Here is a 17500-nt window from a genome sequence, read left to right on the forward strand (position 1 = left end):
TCTTTCAAACGCCTGCACCTGCTGCTCATCATCCTCCGCTCTTCTATTCTATATTATGGTATGTCTTCTTGTCTTCTTCCCACGCTGCGCTGATTTCAAGTTCTCATATATATCTATATCTATATCTATATATATCTATCTACCTATCTATCTATATATCTATGTATCTATGCATGTAGCCATATATATATATATATATATATATATATATATATATATATATATATATATATATATATATATATATATATATATATATATATATATATATATATATTTTTTTTTTTTTTTTTTTTTTTTTTTTTTTTTTTTCAGGTCCCCCTCTCTGTTTCTGTCTCCATTTCTTTGGCTGTCTGTTTTTCTGCTTCTCTCTCTCTCTCTCTCTCTCTCTCTCTCTCTCTCTCTCTCTCTCTCTCTCTCTCTAACTGTACATCTTGGGGCGAACTAAACTATCAGTTTTAACATAATATTCGATTACGCTCTTAAATTTCTAGTATATTTTTAAGTAAAGATTATATAACATAAGATCAGATTTTCCTAGTTTTTCTTTTCACATCATATGATCTATTCTTGTACAATAAAATGGGATACATCGTCATCATCATCATCATTATTATTATTATTATTATTGTTATTATTATTATTATTATTATTACTATTATTATTATTATCATTATTATTATCATTATTATTATTATCTTTTTTTTTTTCAGTAGTGCTCATACACGTGGGAGTGGAGTGGCTGTTGAAGCAGTTCATACCGATAATCAGAGAGCGACACGAGAGAAAGAAGAATAAAGATAAGCGGGCTTCAAGGACACGTTGTTAATGTGAAAGTCATTGCCTTAAAGAAATACATATTTTATCATTGTAGCTACGTATAAGGTCTCTACAGTAAAAACACACGCACGCATGCACACAGTAAATACAACAAATTTACTGGTACAAGACTTCTAAAGGACCAAGGATACATTTCTGATTCTTTTTGTCTTGGTGGAGCGACACATGATTCCTTTGTTGAGGCACCATGAATCAATCACTCAGTCAGTTAGTCCCCTTAGTAGCGGTGTGCACATGCAGGTGGCGGTGACCTAAGTGTACTCCGAGCACGATACACTGTCATGGGCGACAGTCCTGGCGGTGTCAGGTTTAGCTCTCCTAAAATGGGATCTCGAAGCATACCAGAGCAACGAAGAAAGATGACACAAGGCGAGGGGGAAGAACGCATAAATAACATAACCAGATGGTAGCTTATTTCTCTCCCTTTCTCGTGCCACCGTTTCCTTGGCGCTGAGGCGATGTGATGAATATGTGAGTTGGTATAGCAGAAAAGTTTACTTTGAACGTTATTTTGGCAAGAGGTACTCTGTGACCCAGTGAGGGAGTGTGATCAAGGATGCAAGATACTGCTCTTGGTAAAGCCAAGAATTTTTATGAAGCATGACCGAAAGTTTATGATTTACCAAGGACGTGAACGATGCACGCCTGCTGCTGTAATTCTCGCAAACTTGGCCGCCACTGAAGGAAAAGGTTCTGACAGAAAGTGAGTCATTCCCTAAAAGTAGGAGGCCGTCATGAAGACAATAATCCCTGGACAAATACACAGGCAGAGGGGAGTGCCAGACAGTCCGAAGTGTTTTATGACCTTCCGCCACCTCCACAAAAATAACGAGTAAAATGAACGCTTACGCCTTCAAGTAGCAGCGCTGTAGGCACAACAATTACACAACTATATCCCGCTAATTATCACAAACAGCCAACGGTCAATAAGACCGAGGATTCATTTCACTGCAATCCCCACTCTCACATCGCCAACCAACATTAACCGCTTGGGAACGACGGTCACAAAATTGTGCACCGTGCGGGAGTGATCCGATTGCTAACTTGGGGAGCATGTCGCAAAACTTGCTGTAGTCCCTGGGCACCGCGCCACTGATGTCACTGGGTGACCACTTTAAGCTGCGGTCACACTCTGCTTCTTACGACCTCGCTTACGATCTGCTGGGATTGTCATTGCTTCTTTCCCGACACTAAAAACACTGTAGAGTCCGGTGTATGCATTTATGGAGAATCAAGGCAAGGCTGCTGCGTGCCTTCCCAGCTGCTGGTCTGCCCTCTGAAGTGGAGACGGTGTCACTGGACCTTCCCGCGGGACTTGGACGGCCTAATAGTGACTTTCAAATTCGAGGAGCGAATGGTTAGGAGGGTGGTATTGCAAGAACTTTCTCTCTCTCTCTCTCTCTCTCTCTCTCTCTCTCTCTCTCTCTCTCTCTCTCTCTCTCTCTCTCTCTCTCTCTCTCTCTCTCTCTTGTTATTTCGGCATGCTTCATCCTCCTCGAAATCCACCTACGTCCTTTGATTAGTACACCCAGCGAATTATAAAACTGAAGCCGCTGTTATTAGATTTTTTATGACTGCATACATGTGAATGAATTCTAAGCTATGGAATGAAAAAGAATAATACCATTACCATAAAGTTAACAACTAATGATTATTTTTTTCTTTTAAGTGACTTTAGAATTTGTTAATTATAATAAAAAAAAAATTGAAGTCACTTAAAAGAAAAATAAAAGTTACGTGACACATGAACTACATAATGGAACCAACATCTCTCATATTTACCCCATTCATTTAACATTCATCAGCGAATCAGGAGTTATCTTTTCAATACCCAGCATCAAGAACCTCTCTACAGCTGATAATGGTACAAGTCGTGTACTGTATGTAATGAGGCCACGTGGTGTATCAGTTTTCGCCTTTCATGAAATACTGCTATCTTTCATGAACCCATATTACTTATAAGCCACGTCTGCTACCTGATGTAGCATGTAACAGTAATATAAATCGTAGTAACATAATTAAGTTAGCTCAAATAAGCAAAAGAAAAGAAATTAATTTTCACAATACAAATGTTATTAGGTACTGGATCCTTGCCAAGCCCGCACATATTTGTCTGAGTGTTGTAACTGCAGTCGTAAGACAATACTTTTTCATTCATTTGCAACAAGAGTGAAAGTGCACTGACCTGCTAATGTAGAATAAGAAAACATACAGAAAACAGCTGAGACCACAATGCCACACCTAAATAATGCAAAGTACGAAAAGAACGTAAGCGCCAAAACAAATAGCTGTTGTAGTCTATTTGCTGTCATTCTGTCAACCTTCAACATACTGCATTTCTGATTATATTCTCATGATCTGATTTTAAATCTGCACTATTAATGTACTAATGTACGAGTACTACATATGAAGTTATGTACGCTCCTGCGCTAGAGAATTAACGAAACGTGGCGTACATCCATGTTGATCACAAGTAAGTCCAGCCACAGTGATGCACCTGCTGAGGTCCTCTGTACCCTAAGAAAAAAGCCAATGCATGGACTTGCGACATTTATATTGCGAAAATTAACACTGTATTTCGATAAAAAAAAATTTTCTTGAAAATTTTAATTTGTAACAATAAGGACACAAGGTGGCAAAAAACACACTGACTTGTATAAAAATTATTACAATATGAAAATTTCTTCTGGATGATATAAAAGGACAAAAATTGATTGAAAAATGCGATAATTTCCCCACACTTATTCCCTCCTCGGACACTCCACCATCAGCAAGGTGTGAGATCTTATCATTTGCAAATATGGAGCTTTTCACACCACAGGTATGAATAAAGTAAGAAGAGGAAAAGAGGAGAGTAAGAAGATGAGGAAGGAAGAAGAGACATAAGCTGTGGCATTGGCGATAATGTCACTGGATCAGTTCAATTATTAATTTCCAAACACTGAATAAACTAGTTACTTACAGGAATCACGTATGGTTTCAGTGAACCATACGTGAGCCCGTGCCATCCATCGAGATCCCCACACTTACATCCTTCATTCATCGCCAAGCACATGACAGACGTTACCGCACCATCAATGGTGTTGTGTTGTCTTTGGCCAGTATTCTTTGTAAATAAAGATACAAAATAAAACATGAAAGATACTAAATATACTTAGACCACAAGATACCGTGCATCTTTAAATATATATCCATCCAATCTTAATAAGTTATTATGCCACCAAATACGCTAATTTACTTACCTATTTTAAGATCCTCCGAATTAATGTCAATCTCTGCCATCCATTATTAACCAATTTCAAGTGATAAATTTTGGTTAGGCTCTTTTAGCAGAAAGCAGACACTCCAAATGCCATCTGACTCATAAAATTTTAGACCATTAATATATGCATACATACATACATATATAATACATACATAATAGTACATATATATGTGTGTGTGTGTGTGTGTGTGTGCATCTGTGCGTGTGTGTGTGTGTGTGTGTGTGTGTGTGTGTGTGTGTGTGTGTGTGTGTGTGTGTGTGTGTGTGTGTGTGCATCTGTGTGTGTGTGTGTGTGTGTGTGTGTGTGTGTGTGTGTGTGTGTGTGTGTGTGTGTGTGTGTGTGTGTGTGTGTGTGTGTGTGTGTGTGTGTGTGTGTGTGCGTGGATATCATAATCATTATGTAAAAAAAGTATGCTCATCATTCAAAAATATTTAAGATACTGAGTCACACATACATAAGGATCATACATACTAAAACCTCTTAATTGCGTATCACGTAGAACGTAATCACTCATTACGATTATTCATCTTTCTGAGCCTGAAAATAGACCTTTACGGTGGCGATCAATGTCTGAGAAAGTAAAAAGCTAGCGATGTGACCAGGAAGACCGTCCTTCAGGTCCTGCCAACGTATGATATTCTTACTCGGGTTCATAGAGGTCACAGATCATCTCACGTCTGCGAAGCAGAAACTTTTTTTTTCGGATGATTGACTTAACCCTTTACTGCCGAAGAGGACAAATATGTCCTCCTTAGAATACATGCTTTTAACTCTGCGGATATTAAATATTAGAGTTCGCTCGCCGGTCAGGACATACAAGTCCCGTTTCAGCTTTCGATCTTATTTGTAATTGACCAATACAAATGAAAAAAACGTGGCTGTATTTTTATTTTGGCCTTAAAAAAAATCAAAGATTTTTTTTTACAGCTAGAAAATATCTCAGGGAGTAAAGGATTAAAGAACATTTTTTTAATAAACAATTAAATCATATGAACGATTTCTAGGTACTTCAGAGGTTGTGCAAAGCTGAAAGACGTCAGTGTCTTGCTGGTTTTGATGCGGAAACAATACTTGTATAATGTTTATAAACATTATGTAGGCATGATAAGCACACTGCAGTACACACACTTTCTTTTCGCTACAAAACGTACTGACGCGCCCTCTGAGACACATCTGTTGCTGCTGGTTAGCTTTTGTGCTCGTTTCACGGCCTTCGGGTTACGAGATCTTAGCGCACTCATGGCGGTGTCTGAAAAAGAGGTGGTGTTGTTTTTTAACATTGTCTGATCCTATACGACCGCTGATTTTGCAAACAAAAAGGAATAATCATTCCTTAATTAATTAAATATTACACTAATTACTCCTGTAATGTTATGAATCAAAGCCACGAGGTCGTTACAGAGAGCTACACGCTCTTAAAGCAATGACTGCACCCGTCCACCTCCCTCGATTGGTCGCGTGCACACGTCTGGATTCATCTTTATTTGTCTGGTACTTTCCTGTCAATGCATGAACCTGTTTTATTGTATTATCAATTCCAGCTAAATGAAATACATAAGTGTGCATAAATATGAATGTTTTTTTTTTTCTATCCGGATAAAAATACAGATAATATATGTACTATAATTAAAAAAGGTGATTCAGTCCTCGGTTACTGAAGCTGTGATGTTTCGTTCGCCACGGTACACAGATCATAACCATGGCAAAACTAGATAAATTTTAATTAATTTCAATAGAGATATCCAAACATTTATTTGCTGCTTTTTTTTTCTCTCTCTCTCTCTTTTCTACAGTAGCCTCCTCATTCTGTACCAGCGGTTTTCACTCTCCATGACATGTCCAATATAGAGACTTTTTTGTCACTTATCTCAAAGCCCTTAATATTTTCCTGGTGGTATGGAAGCCTCCGTCTTTGTCAAGAAGATTTAACTCATCGGGGAATAGTGAGAGAGGAACAGACTTGCTGTAATATATTCTCTTCTATCCTCTATTCTTTTCACACGATGTTTATTTCTAATGATGCATATACAGTTCAACAGATACTCGCACTTTCACTGTAGACTGACTGGACGCCTGGTATGTGTTTTTCCTGTCCAGTCAGTGTGTGTGTGTGTGTGTGTGTGTGTGTGTGTGTGTGTGTGTGTGTGTGTGTGTATGTGTGTCTGTGTGTGTGTGTATGTGAGAGAGAGAGAGAGAGAGAGAGAGAGAGAGAGAGAGAGAGAGAGAGAGAGAGAGAGAGAGAGAGAGAGAGAGAGAGAGAGAGAGAGAGAGAGAAGGGCTTCCTCGCTCGGAATCTTATTTAGTAGAGGAAGGTGTAAAAGCACAGCACTGGCAGCATTCCTTTATTCTTGGTCCTGTTTCGGGAAATACAACAGTCCCATCTTCAGACTGTCAACTAAAAACAGATAAAAACCACTAAAAAAATACTTCTCTTAAAGAGAGGGTGGAAGCGACTGCTCTGCTGGCTTTACATTGGGGACCACATAGGTCCGATGTACCAACATAAAAACACACATAGACTATCTTGTCGAGGGGGTTTCATATTGGTTAATGACAAATAACGCAAATAACATACAAGCTATGTTAACTGTTAGAGACGCTTAACCTGATGAATAAAAAAAAACACTAATCCACTGCACAGAAACCTTTTTACACATGTGTAATGTCTTCTTCGACAATTATACTCCATCCACAAGTGATAAACAACTCATACACCACGTTACTTTTCGACAATCACTACAGTTATCATATTAGAAATACCTTGGAAAATTATTTAAGTTAAAATTCCTGATATTTCCTTTAGATCTATTTTTGCAAATTGTAATTCAGTTGGATATATATATATATATATATATATATATATATATATATATATATATATATATATATATATATATATATATATATATATATATATATATATATATATATATATATATATATATATATATATATATATATATATACAACTGTTGTACGTATGCATCTCTCTCTCTCTCTCTCTCTCTCTCTCTCTCTCTCTCTCTCTCTCTCTCTCTCTCTCTCTCTCTCTCTCTCTCTCTCTCTCTCTGTGTGTGTGTGTGTGTGTGTGTGTGTGTGTGTGTGTGTGTGTGTGTGGCTTTATATATATATATATATATATATATATATATATATATATATATATATATATATATATATATATATATATATATATATATATATATATATATATATATATATATATATATATATATATATATATATATATGCACACACACACACATATGTATAAATAATTGTACCTAATGAATATCCTCCCAGGCTTATTCTCTTTATGAAAACATCTCAGCTTGACAAAGAAGACAATGACAATGACATTGACGATGTGATAATGATGACAATCGTGATTAACGATGATGATGATGATGATGATGATGATGATGATGATGATGATGATGATAATGATGATGATGGTTATGGATTGGTGATAATGATGATGATGACAACGACAACTATGATAACAATGTCAATAACAGGTAGGTTAATCCTCCCCTCTATTCCTGAACTCCCATTAACTCATAAAACTGAACATCCCAATTTAGAAACAAGACAATCCCGACAGACACACGTACTGTGCTGGCCACCACAGTCAATGCCAGATTGCAGTCAGATAGTACCTGTTTTAACTAACTCCCTCTCACTCCTGATAGTAAGCCTGTATCAAAATGTCCACATCTATAACACTAGATGGGGTTATTGTTGTTGACGTGGTTTCAGCACTTCACTACCTGGGCATAACTGAGGGTAATACGAGCTGCTGTCAAGAGAAGGGTTAAGATTTGGCTACTTTCCTACTGTCTGGGGCGGGGAGCAGTGTACTGGCCCGAGAATAAGCAGGGCAGGGAAAAACAGACAGCGTTACTTCCTTCTCTCAGATCTGTTTTGCAACAAATGAATGTAAGGATTAATGGTTCATTATGAAAGTAGAGCCGATGGCTAATTACTTGAACAAAGAGATCGGTTCATGACAAACTGTTTATTCGCTATGCCGATGGTGAATGATAAGAATAATAACGAACATTTATGTACAAGAAATGGGTGAAGGAATCATACATTTATCGTATTTTTTCCTGTAGAAGGAAGATTTTAAACCGCCTGGCAAACTTAGGGTGCCTAAATTATTCATCAGGACTTAGAGGAGAGAGGTAAGATGAGAGGAAGGCAAATGGGGGAGAGTGGGGAACCGACGGCCAAACACCTAAAGTACTCAAATGTTTCTAGAAATTCAGCATGGAAAGTAATATTGTGCCCAAAGATTATCCCGAACTCATTGTTGTAGTAGAATGGATGCGAAAGTCCTCAGATTCACGTTAGGGTATTTCATCTTTCATCAAACAACATATATCCACCCACCAGTCTCCTACAAGGCGCGCCCTCAAGAACCTCCGGGTTAAGCAAACTTACCCAGGGTTTTTCGCGGGGTTGGCACTAGTGGAAAACAGACGGACTGCCAGATAGCTCCCGACGATCTATTTCCGTGAGTATTACGACCCTCCTTCCCCTCCCCCATTCCTTCCTGGCATTCCGCGCTGCGTCCTCCCAAGAATTGACCAGGCGAGTCATAGAGAGCCGGCTTCCCAGACGCTCTCCGCAGGGTGCTGGTGACGGAGGTGTGCCCGTGGCCGTGCAGTGAGGCGTGTCGTAAGTCCTCCGGAGCTTCGAAACACTGCCTCAAGACGGTTTGCTTATATAAACTAAAAAAAACTACGATAGTTTTATACAGTTCAATATGAGTGCAGTTATTTTTTAAGTGTTCAACTTGCTGATGTCGTATTCTTGGTTTGAATCTCGTTATATTTTGTGTACAATTTTGATCCATTCATATTTACTTAATTCATAATTATTTTTCGTGGCCTTCTTGCTCGAAATAAAAAGGCAAATTCACAAAGAAAAAAAAAAAAAAATGTAAACCATTTAGTTCTCTGCATGTGCTTCATAAATATTACCGACTAGAACCAACAATTGACGCTTTAAATAACATCACATCTTTGAGAGAAGGGATCCATTTAGGTATCCCAAAGAATGAGATGATGATATATACCATGTAGAATTGTAATTCGTTTCCTTTGCCGTGCCACAGGACTTCTTCAGTCTAACTGTACCATCGAACTCTGGCATCGACTCGGCAGCTTTAGGCACCCACCCGCACCACCAACATGCCTGGCCACGTCAAGAAGAGCACGGGTCCCGACCCCGACCCCACCGAATACCTTTTCGTCTCCATGGAAATGAAAATGAAGGATTCTACCAAGCCGTACGATCCCAAGAAGTCCTGCTGGATTCCTGATCCCAAGGAGGGCTACATTGAGGGTGAAATCCAAGGAACAAAAGACAATCTGGTATCTGTATTCGCTGCTGGTGAAACCAAGGACTGGAAAAAAGACCAAGTCCATCAAGTCAATCCTCCCAAGTACGAGAAGTGCGAGGACATGTCTAACTTGACGTACCTGAACGACCCTTCCGTCCTGTACAATCTGAAGACACGCTACGTTGCCAAGCTCATCTATACCTACTCTGGCCTCTTCTGTATTGTGGTTAACCCCTACAAGCGCTACCCTATCTACACCAACCGAACGGTCAAGATCTACCAGGGCAAGAGACGTAATGAAGTGCCTCCTCACCTCTTCGCCATCTCTGACGGCGCCTATATGGATATGTTGCAACGTAAGTAGGAAACACTTTTGTTTCCAATGTAATAAGAAACCATAAGGCATATATATACATATACTGTGTACGTGCCTGTGAGTGTGTGTGTGTTTATATATATATATATATATATATATATATATATATATATATATATATATATATATATATATATATATATATATATATATATATATATATATATATATATATATATATATATATATATCTGTGTGTGTGTGTGTGTGTGTGTGTGTGTGTGTCTGCGCGTTCGCATTTGTATTCATGATATCCGTTTCATTTTCAGTTGGTGAGAATCAGTCCATGCTGATTACGTAAGTACTCATAGTACTTTTCTAGTAAACTTCAAGTAAATACATATACATATATGTGATAAACATAGATATTTGTAGCATACTGTTCTTTTAAAATTATACTTACGTTACTTGACTGATCAATACTTTTCCCTCAGCGGTGAGTCCGGGGCCGGCAAGACTGAGAACACCAAGAAGGTACTCTCCTACTTCGCCAACGTCGGTGCCAGCACCGGCAAGAAGAAGGCTTTAGAGAAGGAAAAGCCTGTAAGATATATTTTTAAGTCTAAGGAATCATAGATTATTGAATTATTGTCTAATAATTCTACTATATGAAGAATATAACGTTAATCTAAAAAGTGTTTTAACCTTTGAGAATGTTTATTACCTCCTATGATCACCGCTATCAAGATTTCCAGAATATTTATCTCGCCTAATTTAATTTCCCAGAACCTGGAGGACCAGATCGTGCAGACCAACCCTGTGCTGGAAGCCTTCGGTAACGCCAAGACCGTCCGTAACGACAACTCCTCCCGCTTCGTGAGTTTTAATATATAAGTCTAACAAACTCTGATCCATATTGCCTATGCAGAACTTAGACCAATCATAAGACATACAATACTCATTCTTCTACAGTGATGTTCTCAAGTGACTTATTTTTTCATATCCTTTCTTCCAGGGTAAGTTCATCCGTATCCACTTCCAACCCAATGGCAAGCTGTCTGGTGGTGACATTGAGGTCTACCTGCTGGAGAAGGCTCGTGTCATCTCCCAGCAGTCCCTTGAGCGATCCTACCATATCTTCTATGAGGTGATGTCCGACCAAGTCAAGGAAATCAAGCGTGAGTATAAGGCTGATTTTTTTTTTTAAGTTTTGATAAAGTCGTATACTTTTTTTTTTTCACTTTTATCCGAACACATCAAAACACACTACAAAATACTATATTACAATACATTCAGCATAAACACTCCTTGTTGTACGGTAAATATAACTCACCATGAGGCCAATTCACCAGTACATAAACAACTTCTTTTACAATAAAATAAAGATAATCATGCTTGAATCTGCTCATAAATCCCCAGCCATGTGTCTGCTGAGCAACAACATCCACGATTACCACTACGTGTCTCAAGGCAAGGTCACCGTGCCTTCCATTGATGACAAGGAGGACATGCAGTTCTGTCACGTGAGTTTTTTTTTTTTTTTATCACAATAATCTCTAGGTCACTACTTAATCTTCACCATCTGTGTTCTTAAATTTATTTACCTTTTTATTTCCTCCTTATAAAATCAATAAAGCCGGAAAAAAGCTAACAGAATACATCCTAGAGTAAATATATAACTTTCGTGACAATGATACATGTTATTTAGTTATTTTTACACTAACTCTTCACTTTCATAAATCAGTAAAAAATACTGACAACTACATCTGCCGTCTATCATTTACAATAAACTTTCAGGATGCCTTCGACATTTTGGGTTTCACCAGGAAGAAGTGAACAACGTATACAAGATCACTGCCTGCGTCATGCACATGGGTGAGATGAAATTCAAGCAGAGGGGTCGCGAGGAGCAGGCCGAGCCCGACGGCACTGAGGTATCTTTGATGAAATTACTTTTATTTGCAGACATAATTTTTCATTGTCATATATAACGATCGTTTTTCTTTTTTTTCTTTTCTTTTCTTTTTTTCTATCTGATAACTCTCCTTCTCGTCCTCAAGGTTGGCGAGAAGCTCGGTACCTTGATGGGAGTGGATTCCGTGGATCTCTACAAGAACATCACCAAACCCAAGATTAAGGTCGGCAACGAGTTCGTGGCAAAGGGCATGAATGTCAACCAGTGCAACTATTCCATCGGTGCCTTGGCCAAGAGTTTATTTGATCGTCTCTTCAAGTACCTGGTCACAATTTGTAACAAGACTCTGGCCACTGGACAAAAACGAGCTACTTTCATCGGTGTGCTCGACATTGCTGGCTTTGAAATTTTCGAAGTAAGCCTCAGTTTCAGTTATAGAGGAATGTATTACATCAGTCACAATAGTTCAGGAAAATATACAAATTCACATTGCATAAGACATGACTGACCTTTTTCTCGTGATTATATATATATATATATATATATATATATATATATATATATATATATATATATATATATATATATATATATATATATATATATATATATATATATATATATATATATATATATCAAAAAGGACTTTCCAGACAACTACTGAAGCACATTAATTACGCATGTTGCAGTACAACGGCTTTGAGCAGATCTGCATCAACTTCTGCAACGAGAAGCTGCAGCAGTTCTTCAACCACCACATGTTCGTGCTGGAGCAGGAAGAGTACAAGAGGGAAGAAATTGATTGGGTTTTCGTGGACTTCGGCATGGACTTGCAGGCTTGCATTGACCTCTTCGAGAAGGTAATAGTTATCAACACCTTGATATTTCTTGATCTAGTAGCAAACTTTTATCTGCCTGTGTGTGTGTGTGTGTGTGTGTGTGTGTATATATGTATATACATAGAGAGACAGACAGAGAGAGAGAGAGAGATTGTATACATATGTGATTTTTATTGTCTTATCTTAGAAAATGGGTCTGCTGTCTATCCTGGAGGAGGAGTCCATGTTCCCCAAGGCCACCGACAAGTCATTTGCTGAAAAACTGAACACAAACCACCTGGGCAAGTCGAATGTGTTCGTGAAGCCAAAACCTCCCAAGCCCGGTCAAGAGGAATCTCACTTCGCCATTGTTCACTACGCCGGTACTGTGAGCTACAACCTGAGTGGCTGGCTTGAGAAAAACAAGGATCCCCTCAACGACACAGTGGTAGATCAGCTCAAGAAGGCAAGTAATGAACTCCTGCCGATTCTGTTTGCTGATCACCCCGGGCAGTCTGGCACAGCGGAGCAGAGCAGTGGCAAGGGTAAGATCATTCACTTTTATCACCGATACCTGAATATTCTTTTGTAAATGTAATAGCCAATTACAGGTCATGAACGATAATTAACTGGTTGCGTATTTCCAGGTAAAAAATCTGGTGGCTTCAAAACTGTGTCATCTGCATACAGAGTAAGTCTCTCTCCCTCTCTCTCTCTCTCTCTCTCTCTCTCTCTCTCTCTCTCTCTCTCTCTCTCTCTCTCTCTCTCTCTCTCTCTCTCTCTCTCTCTCTCTCTCTCTTTCGTCGATTAACTGACCCATCAAAAGTCAAAAGATGTTGCTGCTTACATGACAAAATTTACATATTGTGGTAGCTGTCATTCACCTTCACCCACAGGAGCAGCTGAACAACCTCATGAGGACCCTGAACGCCACTCACCCTCACTTCATCCGTTGTATTGTGCCCAACGAGACCAAGTCCCCAGGTAAGTGTTTTTTTCTTATGCATGTGCAAATTGAATATCATCATATAAATAGATGAAGTCCATGACTATCGATGTTATACCTGTAATTTATTATGTAGGTTTAGTGGAAGAGTTCTTAACGTAGCTTTCTCTACTCTTGACAGAATTTCCTACACTTCAGAAAACTTCAGTGCCGTTTCAAAAGACAGTACTGTATCATATCTTACAACTCCTGCACTGTGTTTCAGGTGTCATCGATGCTGCTTTAGTTATGCACCAGCTGACCTGTAACGGTGTGCTTGAAGGTATCCGTATCTGTCGTAAAGGCTTCCCCAACAGGATGCCTTATCCGGACTTCAAGCATCGGTACGTAATTATCAACGATAATTTTCACAGGATTGTTAATGGCGAAACGTTTTGTCATGAGCAGGAATAAATGCACCTTTATACAAGTGTCAATAGTATTAAATACATCTAACCTCAGAAGGTTTAGCAAATAAATTGCTGCTGTCCACAGTTACAAGATCCTCGCCTCGCAAGAGATGACCGCCGAACCCGATGATAAGAAAGCCGCTAAGATTTGTTTCGATAAGTCTGGTTTGGATCCTGAAAGTTACCGTTTGGGAAAAACTAAGGTAACTTGCATCATTTCTTAATGAAGCTTTGTTTTGTTTCTTGAGATTCCTCTGTGCTCTATGCCCCAGCTTCTTGTAAGTGCCACAGAAAATAGTTGCCAGCACTATTATTCTTGTATCTTGCAGGTGTTCTTCCGCGCTGGTGTTTTGGGTAGCATGGAGGAGTTGCGCGACGACCGCCTCGGGAAGATCGTAGCTTGGCTCCAGGCCTGGATTCGAGGCTTCCTCAGCCGCATAGAATATAAAAGACTTCAGGAGCAGCGCGTCGCCCTGGTGGTCGTGCAACGCAACGTCAGAAAGTTCATGCAACTGAAATCCTGGCCATGGTTTAATCTGTGGCAGAAAGTTAAGCCTCTCCTTAATCAGCCTCGCCTAGAGGACGAGATTCGAAAGCTGAGAGATAGGTCAGAAAAGGCTTGTGAAGATCTGGAAAACGAACTTAAACTCAAAGCAGATCTGGAAGTCTCTAACGCTGCCCTTCTGGAAGAGAAAAACAACCTTATGGTTGAACTGGAATCCAGTAAAGGCAACATGGCTGAGTTTCTGGAGCAACAGGCTAAGCTTCAGGCCCAGAAGCACGAACTGGAGGTTCAAGTAACCGTAAGTACGGTGGTTCGTTTCAGTAAGTTTTAGCCTTGAGGTAATGGAACAAAGATTATACACTGACAATACTTTCTCTGCGTTTACAGGACATGTTGGATCGTCTGACCAAGGAGGAGGAAGCCCGAAAGGATGTCTTCAATCAGAAGAAAAACATTGATATGGATTCTACTGGTCTGAAGAGAGACATTGAAGACATGGAACTAACCCTCCAGAAGCTTGACCAGGAGAAGGCTGCTAAAGATCATCAAATCCATAACTTGACAGAAGAAATTGCTCACCAAGAAGAAATTATTACCAGGCTCAACAAAGAGAAGAAGCAGTTGCAGGAGAGTGGTCAGAGGCTATCAGAGGATTATCAAGGAATAGAGGACAAGTGTGGTCATCTGAACAATATCAAGAGCAAGCTCGAACAAACACTTGACGAACTCGAAGATTCACTGGAGCGAGAGAAGAAGCTGCGCAGCGACGTGGAAAAAGCTAAGAGGAAGGTGGAGGGTGACCTTAAATTAGCCCAAGAAAGTGTCTCGGACTTGGAACGTCATTACAAAGATATGGAAAGCACCATCCAGCGAAAGGATAAGGAATATGGTTCCCAGGCAACCAAGCTCGAGGAGGAGCAGGGCATGTACTCCAAAATCCAGAGGACTCTCAGGGAGCAGCAATCTCGCATCGAAGAGCTAGAAACTGAAGTAGAACATGAGCGTCAAGCTCGCTCCAAGGCGGAGAAAGGAAAAACCAAGCTGACACGTGAGCTAACCGAACTGAACGACCGCCTGGAAGAGGCCGGTGGAGCCACGATTGCTCAAGTGGAGCTGAATAAGAAACGCGAGGCGGAGCTTGCCAAGCTCCGTCGCGATCTTGAGGAAACAAACATTCAGCACGAATCTTCTCTTAACCTTATCCGCAAGAAGCACAACGATGCAGTGGCCGAAATGTCAGAACAGGTTGACCATCTGAACAAGATGAAGATCAGGTTGGTGGTAAAGAATGCTGTTTTTATTAGAATAATTATTTAAAACGTACACACAAGAAAAAAATAAATGTTAAATATTCTAAAATGATCACGCAAATGCGTGTGTTACTTTCTTAATTTTTACACTCCACCTCTTACAGAATTGAGAAGGAGAAAGACACATTGAAACGTGAGGCTGAAGAAGCTAAGTCCGCCCTTGATGGTCTGTCTCGTGATAAGGTAAGTTTTTTGTTTTCGGCATTTTAAATTAATTTAATTTGAAAAGTAACTTACATTCAAGTAGATTTAATCTGCAGTTTCTGCTGATATGGAAACTTGTGGGCTTTAAATAATTCTGAGCGCCACCACTGTTTCCGACAGGCTTTGGGAGAGAAGCACATCAAACAGCTGCATCTCAACTTGACTGAGGCCAACGCCAAATTGGACGAGTCAACAAGAACCCTCAATGACTATGACGCTGCGAAGAAGAAACTGGCTGTAGAGAATGCAGACCTCCTGAGGCAACTTGAGGAGGCCGACAACCAGATTAACATGCTGGCCAAGGTCAAGTTCAATCTTTCAAGCCAACTGGATGAGTGCAAAAAGATCGCAGAGGATGAGGGCAAGGTGAGTCCATCCACACATTGCAGTTTCAGTCCAATTTTAAATATTTAATAATCAAATTTCTAAAGACTAAGTCTCTCTCTCTCTCTCTCTCTCTCTCTCTCTCTCTCTCTCTCTCTCTCTCTCTCTCTCTCTCTCTCTCTCTCTCTCTCTCTCTCTCTCTCTCTCTCTCTCTCTCTCTCTCTCTCTCTCTCTCTCTCTCTCTCTCTCTCTCTCTCTCTCTCTCTCTCTCTCTCTCTCACACACACACACACACACACACACACACACACACACACACACACACACACACACACACACACAATTTCTATAGCATTTGTCTATTATGTACTTGCTGTCTTACAGGAGCGCGCCACCCTGCTGGGCAAATACCGTAATCTGGAGCATGACATCGATGGGCTTAGGGAGCAGCTGGATGAGGAAAGTGAAGCCAAGGCTGACCTTCAGCGCCTATATTCCAAGGCTCAAAATGAAGCTCATATGTGGCGTTCCAAATACGAAACTGAAGGCGTGGCTCGCGCTGAGGAGCTCGAGAACGCTCGTATGAAGCTCGCCTCTCGCCTCGAAGAGTCTGAATCCCAGATTGAACAACTCAATATGAAGAATCTAAACCTTCTGAAGACTAAGGATAAGCTCACTATGGACCTTGAGGAAATCCAGGTTATTGTTGAGCGTGCTGAAAGCCAAGCGGCTGCTGCTGAAAAGAAACAGAAGAACTTTGACAGGGTCATCTCCGAATGGAAGATGAAGGTCGATGATCTGTCTGGCGAACTGGATGCTTCTCAGAAGGAGTGCCGCAACTACTCCACAGAACACTTCCGCATGAAGGCTGCCTACGAAGAAAACCTTGACCACCTTGATTCGGTCCGCCGTGAAAACAAGGCTCTCACTGATGAGATCAAGGATCTGATGGACCAGATCGGAGAAGGTGGCCGTTCGTACCACGATCTTCAGAAAAATGCTAAGCGCCTTGAAGTCGAGAAGGAAGAGCTACAAGCCGCTCTCGAGGAGGCTGAGACCGCACTGGAGCAGGAAGAGAACAAGGTTCTCCGCAGCCAACTTGAGCTCAGCCAGGTGAAGCAAGAAATCGATCGTCGTATCCAGGAAAAGGAAGAGGAGTTTGACAACACACGGTAAGTTTTTATATTATTGATATGTATTAGTGCACACAGTCAACACTACCTATTGTGTTAAGATCTTAATGCTGGTTATCTTATA

General features: G+C 40.0%; 1 protein-coding gene across 1 annotated transcript in view; it reads left to right on the forward strand.

Annotated features, from left to right (window-relative positions):
- Positions 1-8669: 8669 nt before the first annotated feature.
- The window catches only part of LOC135104500 (myosin heavy chain, muscle-like), a 10263-nt gene continuing 1432 nt past the window's right edge, over positions 8670-17500 (forward strand). Inside the window, 21 exon segments of the mRNA XM_064012061.1 lie at positions 8670-8789; positions 9229-9812; positions 10102-10129; positions 10267-10375; positions 10559-10648; positions 10788-10950; positions 11192-11295; positions 11570-11591; positions 11594-11706; positions 11833-12102; positions 12377-12547; positions 12714-13050; positions 13153-13196; positions 13402-13489; positions 13717-13834; positions 13986-14103; positions 14230-14703; positions 14793-15679; positions 15820-15898; positions 16040-16285; positions 16628-17415. Coding sequence (XP_063868131.1) covers positions 9305-9812; positions 10102-10129; positions 10267-10375; positions 10559-10648; positions 10788-10950; positions 11192-11295; positions 11570-11591; positions 11594-11706; positions 11833-12102; positions 12377-12547; positions 12714-13050; positions 13153-13196; positions 13402-13489; positions 13717-13834; positions 13986-14103; positions 14230-14703; positions 14793-15679; positions 15820-15898; positions 16040-16285; positions 16628-17415 — 4757 coding nt within the window. The 5' untranslated portion in view covers positions 8670-8789; positions 9229-9304.

This window comes from Scylla paramamosain, chromosome 10 (assembly GCF_035594125.1).
Source record: "Scylla paramamosain isolate STU-SP2022 chromosome 10, ASM3559412v1, whole genome shotgun sequence".
Classification (NCBI taxonomy): Eukaryota; Metazoa; Arthropoda; class Malacostraca; order Decapoda; family Portunidae; genus Scylla; species Scylla paramamosain.